Source organism: Salmo salar, chromosome 06 (assembly GCF_965601325.2).
Source record: "Salmo salar chromosome 06, fSalSal1, whole genome shotgun sequence".
Lineage (NCBI taxonomy): Eukaryota > Metazoa > Chordata > Actinopteri > Salmoniformes > Salmonidae > Salmo > Salmo salar.
In genome coordinates this window covers 70,255,162-70,275,511 of record NC_138296.1, presented here as the reverse complement: position 1 = coordinate 70,275,511, position 20,350 = coordinate 70,255,162, and the positions used below count along the sequence as shown (strand labels likewise).

Below are 20,350 nucleotides of genomic sequence, written 5' to 3'. Positions count from 1 at the left end.
GCATGAGGCAGCTTTTAACTAATAATTAAACTTACAGAAATATATGCCATTTCTTGAATGTAAACAAAGTACCCTAAGTGCTCTGTGTGAAACGAAACCAAGAAAGACCCATTACTTTGCATGCTCTTTTGTTAACATTGTGCAGTCCTTGAAACAATGATTATATCATCATTGTGTCAACTACCTTATCCCTACAGGCACGTGTACAGTTGGGATGTCAAGATATAATTGTCTATGATTAAGATAATGCAAGATCATGCGAAAACATATTAGATAATGTGCTGAACGACTGCTGTTTGCCCCATTTTATTTAAATAAAAAAGCAAAGCATGCATGCAACATGTCAATTGATAATAGCCAACATGAAGAGACAAACTGAGATACATCATGGATTAAGTGAGGTCATAGAGCTGTATTTAAGTGATACAATTGAGTTTGTCTGCACAAATGTTTTTACTGTGCCGTGTCTTCTCAACACGTGTTATTAATTTGGTACAGAAAAACTCCATTGTAGCACAATGGTTGTGACAAATGCATTGTACATCAGTGTGTGCAGGGCCTATCTTACATTCCTCTCAATGTAAAGCCGTTGTCTTTTGGATGTTTTGCCCTCTTTTTAGTCTCCCTCAGAATTTGCATACACACATAATGACTTAAACCATGATATCAACAACTATTCTTTAGCATCCAAAGTGCAATGTCTTAGACAACAGAACATATTACCTTTTACATGTAAATTAAACTTAATATAAATTGTGACAAAATGAACAGTGAATTATTCAAAGAGAGAATGTAATGTGTTATTTCTGAAACAATCTCCATTCTTCATGTTAGCTGATTAATCCATTTACACAGTAATACTCTTATTTAAACACCCCCACACACAAAAAAACAATAATCAACTTATTCAATATAATACTCAACAATCCCGATAAAAAGTTCAAATACCATATAGTTCAGAATGAATCGCTTTGTGTTAGACATAACCGCTAATGACGTCACTGAGAGTTGGGGTCAGATCTTAGTGGCAGTCACTTCAAGGTCACACTCAAGGTGTTAGCTACTGTAACCTAGTGCGTCAGCTGATGATGTGCGACAACGCCTTTTGATTGTCAGATTATTTCATAATAATCACATTTGTTGCATAGAGTTAAGTGTTGAAAGTCTCTGATGCACCAGTAGTGCTGGATGTTGGAGCTGCTGAAACGTTGAAAACGTCTGGAACAGTAGAAACAATAGGTCAAACAATGGCACTACATACAGTAGTAGAAGGGCAATTTAATGTGAAGTTCTGCCCAATTGCCTAAGAGTATTGCTTTATACTATAGACTTACTTCTCCTCCGTATCCGGAAAAATCCCAAACCACTTGACGATGTTGCAGCACTTGTGGTCTGAAACGAGAATATAATATAAAACTTTCAATACTAGCTTCAAGGTAGTAAACTTCCTGACATGTTCAACACAGTGATAAATACAATAAAATGGTCATATGAGTAAGCATAGACAATAGTGTTGTGGCCAGCAACAAATAATGTAGATTTATAACATATTCAATTATAAACAATTCTACAATATTATGCAGCCACGTCACTACAGTGGTAGGCCTGATCACCAACAACGACGAGACAGCCTACAGGGAGGAGGTCAGAGACCTGGCCGGGTGGTGCCAGAATAACAACCTATCCCTCAACGTAACCAAGACTAAGGAGATGATTGTGGACTACAGGAAAAGGAGGACCGAGCACTCCCCCATTCTCATCGACGGGGCTGTAGTGGAGCAGGTTGAGAGCTTCAGGTTCCTTGGTGTCCACATCAACAACAAACTAGAATGGTCCAAACACACCAAGACAGTCTTGAAGAGGGCACGAAAAAGCCTATTCCCTCATCAGGAAAGTTAAAAGATTTGGCATGGGTCCTGAGATCATCAAAAGGTTCTACAGCTGCAACATCGAGAGTATCCTGCTTGCATCACTGCCTGGTATGGCAATTGCTCGGCCTCTGACCGCAAGGCACTACAGAGGGTAGTGCGTAAGGCCCAGTACATCACTGGGGCTAAGCTGCCTGCCATCCAGGACCTCCAGGACCTCTACACCAGAGGAAGACCCTAAAAATTGTCAAAGACCCCAGCCACCCCAGTCATAGACTGTTCTCTCAACTACCACATGGCAAGCGGTACTGGAGTGCCAAGTCTAGGACAAAAAGGCTTCTCAACAGTTTTTACCACCAAGCCATAAGACTCCTGAACAGGTAATCAAATGGCTACCCGGACTATTTGCATTGTGTGCCCTCCCAACCCCTCTTTTTACGCTGCTGCTACTCTCTCTTTATCATATATGCATAGTCACTTTAACTATACATTCATGTACATACTACCTCAATTGGGCCGACCAACCATTGCTCCCGCACATTGGCTAACCGGGCTATCTGGATCGTGTCCTACACACCACCCGCCAACCCCTCTTTTACGCTACTGCTACTCTCTGTTCATCATATATGCATAGTCACTTTAACCATATCTATATGTACATACTACCTCAATCAGCCTGACTAACCGGTGTCTGCATATAGCCTCGCTACTTTTATAGCCTCGCTACTGTATATAGCCTGTCTTTTTACTGTTGTTTTATTTCTTTACCGACCTATTGTTCACCTAACACCTTTTTTGCACTATTGGTTAGAGCCTGTAAGTAAGCACTTCACTGTAAGGTCTACACCTGTTGTATTCGGCGCACGTGGCAAATAAACTATGATTTGAATTGATGTTGTTTGAAAAAAGCCCTTACCTTTGTGCGGTTGGAGGACACTTGTGACCTTCCTGTCAGAGCTTCCCGGATCTGAAAGCACAGACAAGGAGTTCATCAAATATATGAATTGTCATTACAAAGCACATTACAATACATAATATGAGAGGTATCAGTAAGTGTGTCTGGAACATACCTTTTTGTCCAAAAGTGTTCCAAATACCAAGATGAACAAACCCTTTGAATGATAACATGGTGAAGGATGGAATTACTACACCAAAGTACAGTATATATGTAATTGTAAACATTAATTGAAATCTTAACTTAGTATAACATGCCATGGGGAATTTCATGCAGTTTTTTAATAATCTCTCAAGTCAATTGTATTTCACTGAGGAACAGTTAATTACTAGTGTTATTTAACGGAGCTAAATACCTGTAGTGAATTGAAGATTGCAAACACAATATGGATTGCTAGATTGTTTGGTGTAGTCATGGTTCCTACTCCTAGTCCCCAGGTAGTACCAAAGAAGGGAGTCAGAATGGCCAGACACCTGGCGATGACCACCAAAGCATTTCTCTCATCTGGCTGGGTAACATCCCCCACACCTCTCCTCAGCATTTTGAACAGAACCACAATCAGGATCAAAAGGTTGATGACCACTATGGTCAGGGCAGGGATCACAAAAGCCCAAAGGGCCATTGACTCTGTCCAGTTGAGCCAGCAAACCCCGTCCTTCCCTCTAATGTATTGTTTCCCTGGAGCTGTCACTGCAATAGTTATGACAGCAATGATGAGGGGAGCTCCATAGCCCAAAGAAAAACTGATGGCCAACATTGCTGGTTTAGACATGTGAGAGAAAACCATGACAGTCCAGTAGAGCAGCAAAAGGCCTGAGACCAGCATCCAGAAAAACAGAGCCAGGTAGAAAAAGTGGATGAAAAATGTTGCTGTGGAACACGCAAGTAGATCTTTTTCTTCATTTTCGGAAATTGCTGCACCAATAATAAACCAAATGTCAGCAATCAGAAGGGAAAAGGCGATGTTCACTATAGAGACATGACGCATGTAAGATGTGTTGTTTCCAGTCACAGCATTCCATACCAACATCTCAATGATGAGACACACGACCAAGCAACCCATTGATATGCCAACTCCAATGTAAGTGATCAAATCCAAAGCGACTCGTAACATAGCTGGAATGGAAGGCGACATCAAAATGGAGAAGGAGGTCAGATGATTACAGTGACAGGTGACAGTGTCATTCTTATCAGACTGCAGTTCACATCCTTTACCATCCCATCCTCCAAGGCCGTCAAAGTTCCAGAAAACACACTGAGGATTGGCCAGTGTCTTGTTCAGTACCTCAAAACTGAAAGTCACATTCTTGATTGTGCCATTCACCTTCACTAGAACTACTTTTCCGTTGATAGTGTTGACCCTGTTGTTCAGACTGCTGCTCTTTCTTGCAGGTAAAACATTATACAAGGAGTCAAATGTTATTATGGTGATTGAACTGTAGGAAGCTTCAGATGCCGGTATGTCTATCAGAACAGATGAGTTTAAATTGAATAAGTTGTTGACTGAGTTGTTGACTGTGGTTTTGTTTAAAATAATCCTTGATGTTTCTATGTCAAAAAAGTCATCGGTAAGGAAATTGGAAATTGTTTCAACGGTGCCCAGAAAGGCTGAGCTTTCATTTTTGGTGAGGTTGGTGTTTAGAACATCCCAGGAGGCTTTTGCTGCATTAGAAGTAAGTACACCTGCCGTTTCCAGGAAATTCTAAAGATCAAGATAGAAGTCAGAATTAGTACAGGATTATTGAAATCCTAATAAAAATGATGCTGTATGTGCTCTAATTCAACTATTAAGGGTGTAATAATAAATTAGTATTATAATATCTTTGAATGGAGTGTTTAAAAATGATTTAAAGTGATGCTGTTGATGTCAACATACCTTCATCAATGGTTTGTTTATTGGGGTACTTCGGGACACATTTGCAACATTTTTTAGAATATTTACAATAGTAGAAATAGTTGCAGGTGATGCAACTATTCTATCTCGGAGGTTAAAAGTGCTGTTGCGGAGTCTTTCCAGAAAGACTGGAAGACCAGTCCCCACTAAAGCCTGTGTGGATTTAAAGTGATGAAGGAAAGATAAAATACAAATGAATAGAAGATTGATGCTATACACAGTACTGTAACAAAGAAATACCATCATTACTAAACAATTTTTATATAGAGTATATTTTATATCCAGTGAAAATGTTTTTATGTTAACATATTACCTGAGACAATAAAAACAGGTGTTCAATTTCTTTTAGGACACAGTTATTCTCCAGAACTGAAAAACTTCCATTTTCTTGACAAATAGCAATCTTTTGACCCACTTCATCCAATTTGCATTCAGCTACAACTATCTCATTAACTTGTCCATTGCCAAAGATCGTATTATTCAAGCAGGTAAACCCTAGAGAACAATAGGATTTGTGAAATCATGACTTGAAAACATTACTTCACATATACCTTAAATATATAAATATACAATATTTTATACAATATTTATAATTGTAATGTTATAGATATTGCAACTGTAGATTACATTTCATGAATTATGGGATTACATGAAGGCGAATTTAAGCGAAATTCTTGTGACAATATTTTTGAAGCACACCAGAAAAGCAAGAAAATGAACAATTAATCTACAATTAACTGACATGTACTGCTGCCACAGTTAAAACTGATCTTAATACTTTTTTGAATGTATTTCAGGACAAGTAATAACTAACTTGGTCCACCAAATCCACCAAATACTAACCTAATCAAGCACTTACTTATTTTATATTTTTCTCCAAGTGTTGAGACAATATCCTCTTTTGCTTTTGCAATTTCCACATTATTGACAATTGTTGTCATAACAGTAAAATCTGCAATAACACTTCCCCTCCTATTCATGTGAGAAAAAAATATCAGCAAACATATCCACAATAGAATAGCATGCATGTGTACATTAGCAAAAGAAACCCATGCATACATTGTATAACATCAACCCCAAGTCCTTTTCATTTCGAGGGGAAACTTGTCTCTGGGGCAGTGGCGGATTTAGGTATAGGCAACATGGGCAGCTGCCCAGGGCGGTATCTTGCCGGGGGCGGCACGGGGCGCCCGCACAATCCTTTTTAGAATGGGTGACTTTTGCGCGATCGGTTTTCTATCGCTCATTTGCACGTCACGTCAATGATATCATGAAAGCGGGGTTTCGCCCAGGGAGCCATACAAGGTTGAACCGCCACTGCTCTGGGGCATATACTGGAAATGTATTAGTTATATTGGACATTTTGGACCACAGTTTAAATTGTTAGAATTTCAGCAACGTTCAATTCTTTACATTTCCGCAACAACTATTATATGGCCCATACATCCCTCAAAATCACCTGGAATTGAAATTATACATTAAACTGAACGTTGAGAAAGTTAAGGTGACATTTACTATTTGAATATTGAAATTACTAGCACATGAAATTAAGGCTTGAAATAACATAAAATGTAAAAGATTTTGAATAGAGGTAATAACACCGGGGCAAAACTTACTTTAAGCTATTTAACTTTGCTGATATGAAGCCTTGCATGTTTCTCTTATATATGACTTTGATCTGTGTGAGACAGTGAAATGATTATTGATCAAAGTGATTTAAAATAAAGTATTGAAAAGGACATGAAATGAACATACTGCACAAATTGCAATTTGTCACATATCAAACTAAGTCACATATCATGCGAAATGAACAATGGACATCCACAAATTAATACATACCATACGAAATGTAACCTATTATACTAAATGGAGTGAGACCGATTTACGTTAACTATGTTACATCTACCCCTGAGTCCAGGTTGACACTTTACATTACAGCACATGGACATTGTGATAAGGATGAGGGAATATAGTATACTCACAGTTTGATCAATATCTTTGAACATTGCATTATTTTCATCATTGAAGTTAGAGTCAAAGGTGATATCCATAGTAAATTGTAGGTTCAGTGTGTTTTCTAAAACAAAAACAGAACAAAATATAAAAATGCGGAAGTTAAAATTGTAATTACACATTTGTATAACTGAGGTTGCTTTTGACAGTTTTTGTTGTTGTTGGTACTAGGGCACAGTGGAACAGAAAAACAATTTAATGAAGACATTAGTGTAACTGTTTTTTTGGCGATGTCCAACTTCTTTCAAACATGTACCAAGGAAATAGGTAAAATTAAGGAGGGTGTCGTTGGAGTTGTTGAACTTTCTGTGGACTGTTTTTCTGTTGGCACAGAGGTACAGTGGAACAGAAAAACATTATATTTAACACATTGGTGTTACTGGAATATTGGTGATGCCCAACTTCATTCAACAATGTAACAAGGAAATATTGTAGGACCAATGAAATGAAATGACAGATTTGTATACTTGATGTCATACTGGAGGGAGTTGTTGGAGAGGTTGAACTTGCTGTGGACTGTTTTGTTGTTGGCACTAATGCGTAAAAGTATTTACTTTACTGACATTGCTGTGTATCATTGAATGATTCCATTTTGATTAACAGAGTAGTTATGTACCGTAACTACATGGAATAAGGAACTTACTTGTTACGGTAGGAGTTGGAGTGCTCAAGTTATTTGTTATGGACTTTTAAATATATTTAATTAACCAACAGAGAATCTATTTTTGAAGATGTAAATTACTTTCCATACACTAACCATCATTTGTTCATTGTGTAATACTCTGAGATAGCCTAGTGGTTAGGTAGCCTAGTGGTTAGAGCGTTGGACTAGTAACAGAAAGGTAGCGAGATTGAATCCCCGAGCTGACAAGGTAAAAATCTGTTGTTCTACCCCTGAACAAGGCAGTTAACCCACTGTTCCTAGGCCGTCATTGAAAATAAGAATTTGTTCTTAACTGACTTGCATAGTTAAATAAAGGTTAAAAAAAGATATCCCAAACAAAATCACATCTGAACAGGTCAGTGGATTTTTGACACTGTTACATATATTTGAAATACATAGATTATTGTGTAAAACCAGTACTTGTTTCCTCCTCTGCTGGAAAAGCTGTGGACGTAGAGAAATGTGAGATGATTATGATGATGGCTGGTTCTTTAACCTGTTATGGCTAGGGGGCAGTATTTTCACGGCTGGATAAAAAACGTACCCGATTTAATCTGGTTACTACTCCTGCCCAGTAACTAGAATATGCATATAATTATTGGCTTTGGATAGAAAACACTCCAAAGTTTCTAAAACTGTTTGAATAGTGTCTGTGAGTATAACAGAACTCAAATGGCAGGTCAAAACCTGAGAGATTCCTTAACAGGAAGTGGCCTGTCTGACCATTTATTGTCTTTCTTTGACATCTCATTCAATTACAAAGGATCTCTGCGGTAACGTGACACTTCCCACGGCTCCAATAGGCTCTCAGAGCCCGGGAAAAACCTGAATGTCGTCATTCCAGCCCCAGGCTGAAACACATTATCGCCTTTCTCAAGTGGCCGATCAAGGGACTGTGGGCTTAGGCGCGTGCACTGGCCGCCCCCGTCTTTGTGATTTTTCCTCTTTTTACCGAAAAGGAGATTCCCGGTCGGAATATTATCGCTTTTTTACGAGATAAATTGCATAACAATTGTTTTTAACCAGCAGTTGACATGCTTCGAAGTACGGTAATGGAATATTTAGAATTTTTTTGTCACGAATTGCGCCATGCGCACGACCCTGATTTACCATTTCGGATAGTTTCTGGAACGCACGAACAAAACGCCGCTATTTGGATATAACGATGGATTATTTTGGACCAAACCAACATTTGTTATTGAAGTAGCAGTCCTGGGAGTGCATTCTGACGAAGACAACAAAAGGTAATCAAACTTTTGTAATAGTAAATCTGATTTTGGTGAAGGCTAAACTTGCCGGGTGTCTAAATAGCTAGCCCGTGATGGCTGGGCTATGTACTTAGAATATTGCAAAATGTGCTTTCACCAAAAAGCTATTTTAAAATCGGACATATCGAGTGCATAGAGGAGTTCTGTATCTATAATTCTTAAAATAATTGTTATGCTTTTTGTGAACGTTTATCGTGAGTAATTTAGTAAATTGTTAGTAAATTCCCCGGAAGTTTGCGGGGGGTATGCTAGTTCTGAACGTCACATTCTAATGTAAAAAGCAGTTTTTTGATATAAATATGAACTTGATTGAACAAAACATGCATGTATTGTATAACATAATGTCCTAGGTGTGTCATCTGATGAAGATCATCAAAGGTTAGTGCTGCATTTAGCTGTCTTCTGGGTTTTTGTGACATTATATGCTAGCTTGAAAAATGGGTGTCTGATTATTTCTGGCTGGGTACTCTGCTGACATAATCTAATGTTTTGCTTTCGCTGTAAAGCCTTTTTGAAATCGGACAGTGTGGTTAGATAAAGGAGAGTCTTGTCTTTAAAATGCTGTGAAATAGTCATATGTTTGAAAAATTGAAGTTTTTGTATTTTTGAGGAATTTGTAATTCGCGCCACGCCTATCATTGGATATTGGAGCAGGTGTTCCGCTAGCGGAACGTCTAGATGTAAGAGGTTACCTGTTTCACAGCTTTTTGTCTTACAGCTGTAGGCCTCAAGTAAATATACAACAATGGATAACACCATGGCAAGTTGATCTTACTAAGACTCTAATTAGTACAATAACACTGTTGTTAATTAAATAGTCATTAGTAACTGTGTCATACCTGGTGTTGGAGATGGTGTTGGACAAGCCGTCAGATCTATGTGGTAAATGAGATAGGGGTAAGCTTTGAGTGTAAACATTGATGAATGAATTCATAAACATTGATTAACTTTTTAGTGACAGGGGGCAGTACTCGGAAATTCAGATGAATGACGTGCCCAAATTAAACTGCCTGCTACTCGGGCCCAGAAGGTAGGATATGCATATTATCAGTAGATTTGGATAGAAAACACTCTGACGTTTCTAAAACTGTTTGAATGATGTCTGTGAGTATAACAGAACTCATTTGGCTGGCAAAAACCTGAGAAGAATCCAACCATGAAGTGTGGAAATCTGAGGTTTGTAGTTTTTCAAGTGATTCCCTATCCAGTATACAGTGACTTAGGGTTCATTTTGCACTTCCTAAGGCTTCCACTAGATGTCAACAGTCTTTAGAACGTTGTTTTATGCTTCTACTGTGAATGGGGAGAGAATAAGAGCCATTGGAATCAGGTGACTGAGAAAATGACATGAGCTCAGTGGCGCACGATCCCGTGAGAGTTAGCTGTGTTCCTTTTCTTTTTTGAAGACAAAGGAATCGTCCGGTTGGAATATTATGGAAGATTTATGATAAAAACATCCTAAAGATTGATTCTATACATTGTTTGACATTCTATACATCGTCTGTAATATAACTTTTTTGACTTTTCGTCTGAACTTAACTGCGCGAGCACAGTGCACAGTACTACCAAACGCGCGAACAAAAAGGAGGTATTTGGACATATATATGGACTTTATCGAAACAAATGAACATTTATTGGGGAACTGGGATTCCTGGGAGTGCATTCCGACAAAGATCATCAAAGGTAAGTGAATATTTATAATATTATTTCTGAATTTTGTTGACTCCACAAAATGGCGGGTTTGATTTCGTCTCTGAGCGCTGTACTCAGAATATTGCAAAGTGTGCTTTCGCTGTAAAGTTTTATTGAAATCTGACACAGCGGTTGCATTAAGGAGAAGTGTATCTATAATTCTTTGACTAACAGTTTAATATTTTATCAACGTTTATGATGAGTATTTCTGTAAAATGATGTGCTCATCATGTTTTGGGAGGCAAAACATTTCTGAACATTACACGCCAATGTAAAATGTTTTTTTGGGATTTAAATATGAACTTTATCGAGCAAAACATACATGTATTGTGTAACATGAAGTCCTATGAGTGCCATCTGATGAAGATCATCAAAGGTTAGTGATTAATTTTAGCTGTTTTTCTGTTTTTTGTGACGCCTCTCCTTGCTTGGAAGATGGCTGTGTGGTTTTTCTTGTCTCGGAGCTGTCCTAACATAATCTAATGCTATGCTTTCGCCATAAAGCCTTTTTGAAATCGGACAATGTGGTTGGATTAACGAGAAGTTCATCTTTAAAATGGTGTAAAATAGTTGTATGTTTGAGAAATTTGAATTAGGAGACTTTTGTGGTTTTGAATTTGGCGCCCTGCTATTTCACTAGCTGGCTGTTGAATAGTGTGTCCCGCGGGTGGGACGCTAGCGTCCCACAATTCCCAGAGAGGTTAAACTAGCACAGTGGAGGTGGTAAGGAAACAGTTACTTGTGATTGGCTGACAAAACGGTCCATAAGGAGGAATGGCTTTGATACATCCACAGGAGTCATCAGTAATGTTGTCACAGGACCCATAAGAGAGACACTGGTCACATGACCAACCATACTGATCCTCACATCTGCATGTGCTGTTTGGGTAGCATGCTGTGAATGAAAGGAGAGTGGATTGAACATCATCATCATCTGTGAGACCAACTATTTGAAAATATCTGAATCAGTTCTTGAATATATTTTAAAATGCACAAGGAATTAAAACTCAAATGAGCATCAGCAACAGAAATCTCTTACCAGTAGTGAAGTTCACGTCCGTTACATTTAACACATTGGAGATCAGGACAGGGTAGGTCAGGTCATTCACACTGGCCCTAAGTACATCTATCAATGTAGCTGAAATATTTGGCATGTCCAACTCAATTTCAATGATTCTGCCGTAAATGGTTGATGGCTCTATGGAAAATTACAATTAAATAAATCATGACAAGCATGTCTATTATTTTCAGTAAATGGAATCTATTACTTGAGTAACTTCTTGGAATATCTGCTGTAGTAGTTGCACTTGGACAAGCAGTAAGATTAGTTGGGATTAGGTAAAAGACGTGTCACCAAAAAGAACTATGCAGCTGGGAGACGTTGCAAAAAACAATTACATACAACTACAACAACAGGTACAATGTCAAACACCAAGTGGAAGTGAGAATCAAATAGTTACTTGTGATTGGCCGACAGAACATTACTTCAGAATGATAGTCCTTGAGACATCCACATATTTCGCTAACGATCTCATCACAGGACCCATAGGAGGAACAGTGATCACATGAACAACTATACTGGTCCTCACATCTGCAGCTGAATCCAGTGGAGCCTGAGGAGCATTCTGTGAATGGAGGGGAAGTGGATTGAACATCCTCAACATGGAGATACAACGTTTTCTTCTGATACCAACAACGTCCAGGTTAGTTTTTTAAATACACGATTTACTAACTGTTACGGATACAGGTAGTGTGTATCCTGTATTTGTATTTATTTTCTCTCCTTCTCCCCTCACAGGTGACCATCATCAATTCCCCCCCAATCAGTCATCAATCAGTCCCCAATCAGAAGACACCTGTTCCTTTTCCCTCAACCAATCACAGCCCCTTTCCCTTGGTTTAAAAACCCCAGTCAGTTGCTCTCTCTCTAGCTCATTCTCACTCTGAGATCAATCTTTGTGTTCATTCTTTCAATCGCTCTATCCCTAGTTCTACATCTCTGTATTCCTAGCTCTACATCTCTGTATTGATCTATTTTGTTTTGCAACTACATGTCACTTTGTCCATCCCACCTGTGAGTAATATTTTGTTAAAGTGTTGACTGTTTGTTTGGTGGGAAAAGGGGGTACTACGACAAGTTGTCCATTGGGCATACATTACCCGTAGGAATACTTTGTCTAAGTACCCTAGTTAGAACTGGGTGGACCACCCACTGTATTTTTGGTTAGTTAGCTAACTGTTGTGGAAATAGGCTAGTCTAGCTTAGGGGTGTTTTTGATTATTGTTTCTTTGCTTGGGTCCAGCTCAGCCCCTTTTCTCACACCCCTTTACCGTGTGTTTAAAATAAACCTTTTGAGTTTGACGGTAGATTTCAGTTGTCTGTGGTTTTTGGTTCTCACTGTTCTTTATCACTATTATAATTTGCATGATTTGTTACGGGTCTCGTATCCATCCCCCCTAGACTGCTGGGCCAAAGGGATTCGTAACACTAACACATGAGCCTTGTAGGTCTTGAACCTTTTATAAAATAAAATAAAAAGAAAAAGAACAATGGAAACTCTTACCAGTAGTAATGTTTATGTCTGTTACAAATAACTCATTGGAGATCAGGATGGGGTAGGTTACATTTTTCACATGGGACTTTTGGTAGTCTATGACTTCAAGTGGAATATTATAGATGTCCAACTGAACTACACCAACTTTCTCATAGAGGGTTGCTGTCCCTGTGAAAACAATTCAAGAGATCTTTATGGTGCAATTCTTGTGCACCATAAAAATAAATATTCATACAGTACCAGTCAAAAGTTTGGAACCACCTACTCATTCCAGAGGTTTTCTTTGTTTTTACACTTTTCTGCATTGTACAAAAGTAGTGAAGATATCAAACATATGAAATAACACATGGAATCAAGTAGTAACCAAAACATTTTATATTTGAGATTTTTCAAAGTAGCCACCCTTTGCCTCTGCAAACTCTTGGCATTCTTTCATAAAGCTTCATGAGGTAGTCACCTGGAATGCATTTAAATGAACAGGTGTGCCTTGTTAAGTTAATTTGTGTAATTTCTTTCCTTCTTAATGCATTTGAGCCAATCAGATGTGACAAGGTAGGGTTGGTATACAGAAGACAGCCCTATTTGGTAAAAGACCAAGTCCATATTATGGCAAGAACAGCTCAAATTAACAAAGAGAAACGACAGTCCATCATTCCTTTAAGACATGAAGGTCAGTCAATCTGGAAAATCTGAAGGACTTAAAGTTTCTTCACGTGTAGTCAAAAAAACCATCAAGCGCAATGATGAAACTGGCTCTAATGAGGACAGCCACAGGAAACGAAGACCCAGAGTTACCTCTGCTGCAGAGGATATGTTCATTAGAGTTAAATGCAAGTCAGATTGCAGCCCAAATAAATGCTTCAGAGTTCAACAGACACATCTCAACATCAACTGTTCAGAGGAGGCTGTGTGAATCAGGCATTCATGATCAAATTGATGTAAAGAAACCACTACTAAAGGACACCAATAAGAAGAGACTTGCTTGGGCCAAGAAACACAAGCAATGGTCATTAGACCGGTGGAAATCTGTGCTTTGGTCTGATGACTCAATTTTTGATTTTTGGTTTCAACCATCGTGTCCATGTGAGATGCAGAGTAGGTGAACGGATGATCTCAGCATGTGTATTTCCCACCGTAAAGTATGGAGGAGGCGGTGTCATGGTGTGGGGGTGCTTTGCTGGTAACACTGTCGTGATTGATTAAAAATCAAGGCTCACGTAACCAGCATGGCTTTCACAGCATTTTGCAGCGATACGCCATCCATCTGGTTTGCGCTTAGTGGGACTATCATTTGGTTTTCAATAGGACAATGAACCAACACACCTCCAGGCTGTGTAAGGGCTATTTGACCAAGGAGAGTGGTGGATTGCTACATCAGATGACCTGGCCTCCACAATCACCCGACCTCAACCCAATTGCGTTGGTTTGGGATGAGTTGGACCACAGAGTGAAGGAAAAGCAGCCAACAAGTGCTCCGCATATGTGGGAACTCCTTCAAGACTGTTGGAAAAGCATTCCAGGTAAAGCTGGTTGAGAGAATGCCAAGAGTTTGCAAAGCTGTCGTCAAGACAAAGGTGGCTACGTTGAGGAATCTAAAATATATATTGATTTGTTTTTTGGTTACTACTTGATTCCATATTTGTTATTTCATATGTTTGATGTCTTCACTATTATTCTACAATGCAGAAAATAGTAAACATTAAGAAAAACCCTTGAATGAGTAGGTGTGTCCAAACTTTTGACTGGTACTGTAAATAAAAACATGCACGCAGCAAATATCCTACACACAGGAAAAATCCAATGGCAAAGAGCAGTGAGATAAATAATGTTTTATTCGTTTCAGATTTGTGTGAACATAAAAAATAAGATTTTTTTTGTCATTTTTCTAAGGTGTCTAAAAGCACATTATGGGGGCAGACATGTAGGTTTGAGCTGACTCACCCTCAAGCTTTTCTCTAGAAGGAACTTGTGATCCATCAGTGGGTGATTCCTGGAAAGGATAGATTTAATAAAAAAACCATTGATTTGTATCATTGCGTAAAATGAAGTATGTGTTTTTACACTCAGAAAAGTCCCCCTATATTTTTTTATTTCACCTTTTTTTTTAACCAGGTAGGCCAGTTGCGAACAAGTTCTCATTTACAACTGCGAGCTATGTATTAGCATGGTAGATACACAGGGATGTGCAGTGTTATTACAATATGGATACAGTTACACAACTGTGCTGTTTGTGTAATTATAATGTATTCCTGCTGTAATTGCACCAATGGAACGAACAAACAAATCTGTTTTGAAACATATTATATTAATAGTGATACACCTAAAGATATGTAGCTCAAACAATATTATATTTCTCTGACATTGCTAAATATCACCTTGTGAACAATTTGTGAAGTTTGTGAAGTTTATTTACTGGCCTCTTACCTCTGATGTTACATTTGGAGTTTCCAAGCAATCTTGTTTTTCCAGACTACAGCAAAGTACCAAGAGGACACTAAAGTACCAAACTGTCTTTGGTGAGGCCATAGCTGTATGAATATAGCATAAGATATACAAAACATCATACTATCAATATTACACATTTTAGATTTTTTTCACCCAACGGAATACCATATGGTGTGCAGATTGTGAGGTAGCATTGTTGCAAAAACATTATACAATAAAACACAACTAAATACGCACCAATTATGGTGACAGCTGAGGTATTTATGGGATCTTTTCTTGATTATTTTACATAATATTCATTAACTCATTTTTCAACCACTCCACAAACGTCTTGTTAACAAACTATAGTTTTGGCAAGTCAGTTAGGACATCTTCATTGTGCATGACAAGTCATTTTTCCAACAATTGTTTACAGACAGATTATTTCACTTCCAATTCACTGTATCACAATTCCAGTGGGTCAGAAGTTTACATACACTAAGTTGACCGTGCCTTTAAACAGCTTGGAAAATTCCAGAAAATGATGTCATGGCTTTAGAAGTTTCTGTTAGGCTAATTGACATCATTTGAGTCAATTGGAGGTGTACCTGTGGATGTATTTCAAGGCCTACCTTCAAACTCAGTGCCGCTATGCTTGACATCATGGGAAAATCAAAAGAAATCAGCCAAGACCTCAGAAAAAAATTGTAGACCTCCACAAGTCTGGTTCATCCTTGGGAGAAATTTCCAAACGCCTGAAGGTTCCACGTTCATCTGTACAAACAATAGTACGCAAGTATAAACATGATAAGACCAGGCAGCCGTCATACCGCTCAGGAACGAGACGCTTTCTGTCTCCTAGAGATTAACGTACTTTGGTGCAAATCAATCTGTCACGTTCTGACCATAGAAAGCTGTTATTTTCTATGGTAGAGTAGGTCATGGCGCAACGGGGGTTTTCTAGTTTAATTTTTCTATGTTATGTTCTAGTTTTGTATTTATATGTTGGGTTTTGTTTGGGATGATCTCCAATTAGAGGCAGCTGGTCATCGTTGTCTCTAATTGGAGATCATACTTAAGTAGGTGTTTTTCCCACCTGGGTTTGTGGGAGATTGATTTGGAGTACGTGCACGTAACCTGTTTGGGATAGGGGGCAGTATTTTCACGGCCGGATGAAAAAACGTACCCGATTTAAACTGGTTACTACCCTTTCCAGAAATGAGAATATGCATATTATTAGTAGATTTGGATAGAAAACACTCTAAAGTTTCTCAAACTGTTTGAATGGTGTCTGTGAGTATAACAGAACTCATATGGCAGGCAAAAACCTGAGGTATCCAAGCAGGAAGTGGCCTGTCTGAGAATTTGTAGTTCTTCTTTTGATTCTCTATCAAAACTACAGCATCTGTGGGGTTACGTAGCACTTTCTAAGGCTTCCATTGGCTCTCTAAAGCCTTCAGAAAGCAGATTGAGGCGTCTTCTGTCTCTGGGCAGAGTATAGGAGCTCAGTTTGTCAGTGGTCTGCCTGGTGACTAAGAGATTGGATATGCGCATTCACGTGAGCACGGAGTTTTTTCTTTTCCTCTTTGAATGAATACACTATTGTCCGGTTGGAATATTATCGCTATTTTACGAGAAAAATACCATAAAAATGTATTTTAAACAGCGTTTGACATGCTTCTAAGTACGGTAATGGATTTTTTTTTTTAAATGGTCTCGATATGCGCTCGCGTGTTACCCTTTGGATAGTGACCTGAACGCTTGAACAAAACGGAGGTATTTAGACATAACTATGGATTATTTGGAACAAAAACAACATTTGTTGTGGAAGTAGCCATCCTGGGAGTGCATTCTGACGAAGGTCAGCAAAGGTAATACAATTTTTCTAATAGTAATTCTGAGTTTAGTGTGCCGAACTTGGTGGGTGTCAAAATAGCTAGCCCTGATGGCTGAGCTATGTACTCAGAATATTGCTAAATGTGCTTTCGCCGAAAAGCTATCTTAAAATCTGACATAGCGATTGCATAAAGGAGTTCTGTATCTATAATTCTTAAAATAATTGTTATGTATTTTGTCAACATTTATGATGAGTAATTTAGTAAATTGATGTGCACATTCACCGGAAGTTTTCGGTGGGAATACATTTTCTGAACATCATACGCCAATGTAAAAAGCTGTTTTTTTATATGAACTTGATTGAACATGCATGTATTGTATAACATAATGTCCTAGGAGTGTCATCTGATGAAGATCATCAAAGGTTAGTGCTTCATTTAGCTGTGTTTTGGGTTTTTGTGACATATATGCTTGCTTGGAAAATGGCTGCGTGACTATGTACTCTCCTAACATAATCTAATGTTTTGCTTTCGCTGTAAAGCCTTTTTGAAATCGGACAATGTTGTTAGATTAACGAGAGTCTTTAAAATGGTGTAAAACAGTCGTATGTTTGAAAAATTGAAATTATTGCATTTTTGAGGTTTTTGTATTTCGCGCCACGCTCTTCCATTGGATATTGGCGAGGCGTTCCGCTAGCTCAACATTAACTCTAAGTCACAGTTTGTTGTTTTTGTTCAGTCAGTTTATTTTGTACGCATTTCATAGTTTCACAGTGAAAATAAAATGTGGAACGACACACATGCTGCACTTTGGTCTGGTCCTTCCTACGACAACCGTGACACAATCCCAGAACAACAGCAAAGACCTTGTAAAAATGCTGGAGGAAACCGGTACAAAAGTATCTATATCCACAGTAAAACAACTCCTATATCGACATAACCTGAAAGGCCGCCCAGCAAAGAAGAAGCCACTGCTCCAAAACCGCCATAAAAAAGCCAGACTACGTTGTGCAACTGCACATGGGGACAAAGATCGTCGTTTTGGAGAAATGTCCTCTGGTCTGATGAAACAAAAATAGAACTGTTGGCCATAATGACCATCGTTATGTTTGGAGGAAAAAGGGGGAGGCTTGCAAGCCGAAGAACACCATCACAACCGTGAATCACGGGCGTAGCAGCATCATGTTGTGGGGGTGCTTTGATGCAGGAGGGACTGCTGCACTTCACAAAATAGATGGCATCATGAGGTAGGAAAATTATGTGGATATATTGAAGCAACATCTCAAGACATCAGGCAGGAAGTTAAAGCTTCCTGACTGCAAATGGGTCTTCCAAATGGACAGTGACCCCAAAGCATACTTCCAAAGTTGTGGCAAAATGGCTTAAGGACAACAAAGTCAAGGTATTGGAATGGCCATCACAAAGCCCTGACCTCAATCCTATAGAAAATTTGTGGGCAGAACTGAAAAAATGTGTTCGAGCAAGAAGGCCTACAAACCTGACTCAATTACACCTGCTCTGTCAGGAGAAATGGGCCAGAATTCACCCAACTTATTGTGGTAAGCTTGTGGAAGGCTACCCAAAATGTTTGACCCAAGTTAAAAAATGTAAAGGCAATGCTACCAAATACTAATTAAGTGTATGCAAACTTCTGACCCACTGGGAATGTGATGAAAGAAATTAAAGCTGAAACAAATCATTCTCTCTACTATTATTCTGACATTTCACATTCTTAAAATAAAGTGGATATCCTAACTGACCTAAAACAGGGAAAATTTACCTGGATTAAACGTCAGGAATTGTGAAAAACTGAGTTTAAATGTATTTGGTTAAGGTGTATGTAAACTTCTGACTTGAACTGTATGTACATAAGAGATGAGAAAGATTACTTATTTTAATAATTGTGACAGTGTCACAAGCATCATATGTTATCTAAGAATCCTTCATTTACTCTTCTGTATTGACATTGTTAAACCTTGAACAAATATTACATTTCTATTTATACCTGAACCCTGTGAAAGGTTATACTTAAAAATGAACTCATTTAAATTATTTACATATTTCAATATAAAATGTGAAAAGTACAATTATTACCTTACCTCTCTATATTGACTACTCAAGGAAGGGCAAAAATGTTTCTGTGTCTCGCCAATTTGCCACTGTACTCTGATTCAGAAGGGTTGGGTTATATGCGGAAAAGACATTTCAGTTGAATGCATTCAGTTGTACAACTGACTAGATATTTCCCTTTTCCTTTCCACATTTCACATCAAAACATTTGATTAAATATAATAAAGGCACTCACCTCCTTGTCCTTGAACTGTGAGAGTATAGTTGAGTCAGAATCTTGATTAGAATCCAAAAATGTGGTCATATTATTCCAGTGCTAGCCTCTCTACACTGGAATCCTGTTAAGGCTAGGGCTGATTTCAAGGTTTACCTGCTAAACAATGCATTACATGGACTTGCTCCTAACTCTCTCTCTCTGATTTGGTCCTGCAGTACATACCTACACATACATTATGGTCACAAGACGCAGGACTTATTCTTCCAAGAATTTCAAAGCAAACAGCTGGAGGAAGGGCTTTCTCCTATAGAGCAACATTTTTGTTGAATGGTCTGCCAATCCATGTGAGAGATGCAGACTCGGTCTCAACCTTTAAGCCTTTACTGAAGACTGAACTCTTTAGTAGGTCCAATGATTGAGTGTAGTCTGGCCCTTAGGTGCAAAGGTGAAAGACAAGGCACTGGAGTGACGAACAACCCTTGCTGTCTCTGCCTGGCCGACTCCCCTCTCTTCACTGGGATTCTATGCCTCTGATCCTATTTTGGAAGCTGAGTCACTGGGTTTCTAGTTGTCTCCCATGTCGTCCCTGGGAGGGGTGCATCACGTTGTGCCAAGATTTTTCGCTATACACAACTTGAGTGGGTTGAGTCACTGAAGTGATCTTCCTGTCTACCCTGTCTCAGTCTCCAGTATCTCTGTTGCAATAGTCTATGTGCCACGGGGCTAGGATCAGTCTATACTATTGGATGTGCTGCTATGGAACCCTGACCTGTTCACCGGACGTGCTAACTTGCTGTTTTGACCTTTTATCTCCCTCTCCCTCTCCACCACAACTGTCTTGACCTCTGAATGCTTGGCTATGAAAAGACAAATTACATTTACTTCTGAGGTGCTA

General features: G+C 38.7%; 1 protein-coding gene across 1 annotated transcript; it reads right to left on the bottom strand.

Moving 5' to 3' along the window:
• Positions 1-287: 287 nt before the first annotated feature.
• Positions 288-20,138, bottom strand: adgrf7 (adhesion G protein-coupled receptor F7). Its single transcript, XM_014205340.3, has 18 exons — positions 19,474-20,138; positions 15,334-15,437; positions 14,851-14,899; positions 12,919-13,077; positions 11,815-11,979; positions 11,394-11,552; positions 11,094-11,249; positions 9,502-9,537; positions 6,700-6,794; positions 6,334-6,395; positions 5,577-5,689; positions 5,031-5,212; positions 4,700-4,870; positions 3,179-4,525; positions 2,939-2,980; positions 2,785-2,835; positions 1,335-1,392; positions 288-1,218 (listed from the first exon to the last, which is right to left on the bottom strand). Exons 2-18 carry the CDS (start codon positions 15,433-15,435, stop codon positions 1,151-1,153), a joined length of 3,015 nt encoding a protein of 1,004 aa, XP_014060815.1. The 5' UTR covers positions 15,436-15,437; positions 19,474-20,138; the 3' UTR covers positions 288-1,150.
• Between the last annotated feature and the right edge of the window lie 212 nt (positions 20,139-20,350).

Excerpts from the sequence above, each read along its gene's own strand:
- adgrf7 (XM_014205340.3), bottom strand. The coding sequence starts at position 15,435 with ATGGCCTCACCAAAGACAGTTTGGTACTTTAGTGTCCTCTTGGTACTT. Across the intron at positions 11,980-12,918 it reads AGACATAAACATTACTACTG|AATGCTCCTCAGGCTCCACT; the intron begins GTAAGAGTTTCC and ends CTCCATTCACAG. Across the intron at positions 2,836-2,938 it reads GAACACTTTTGGACAAAAAG|ATCCGGGAAGCTCTGACAGG; the intron begins GTATGTTCCAGA and ends CTGTGCTTTCAG.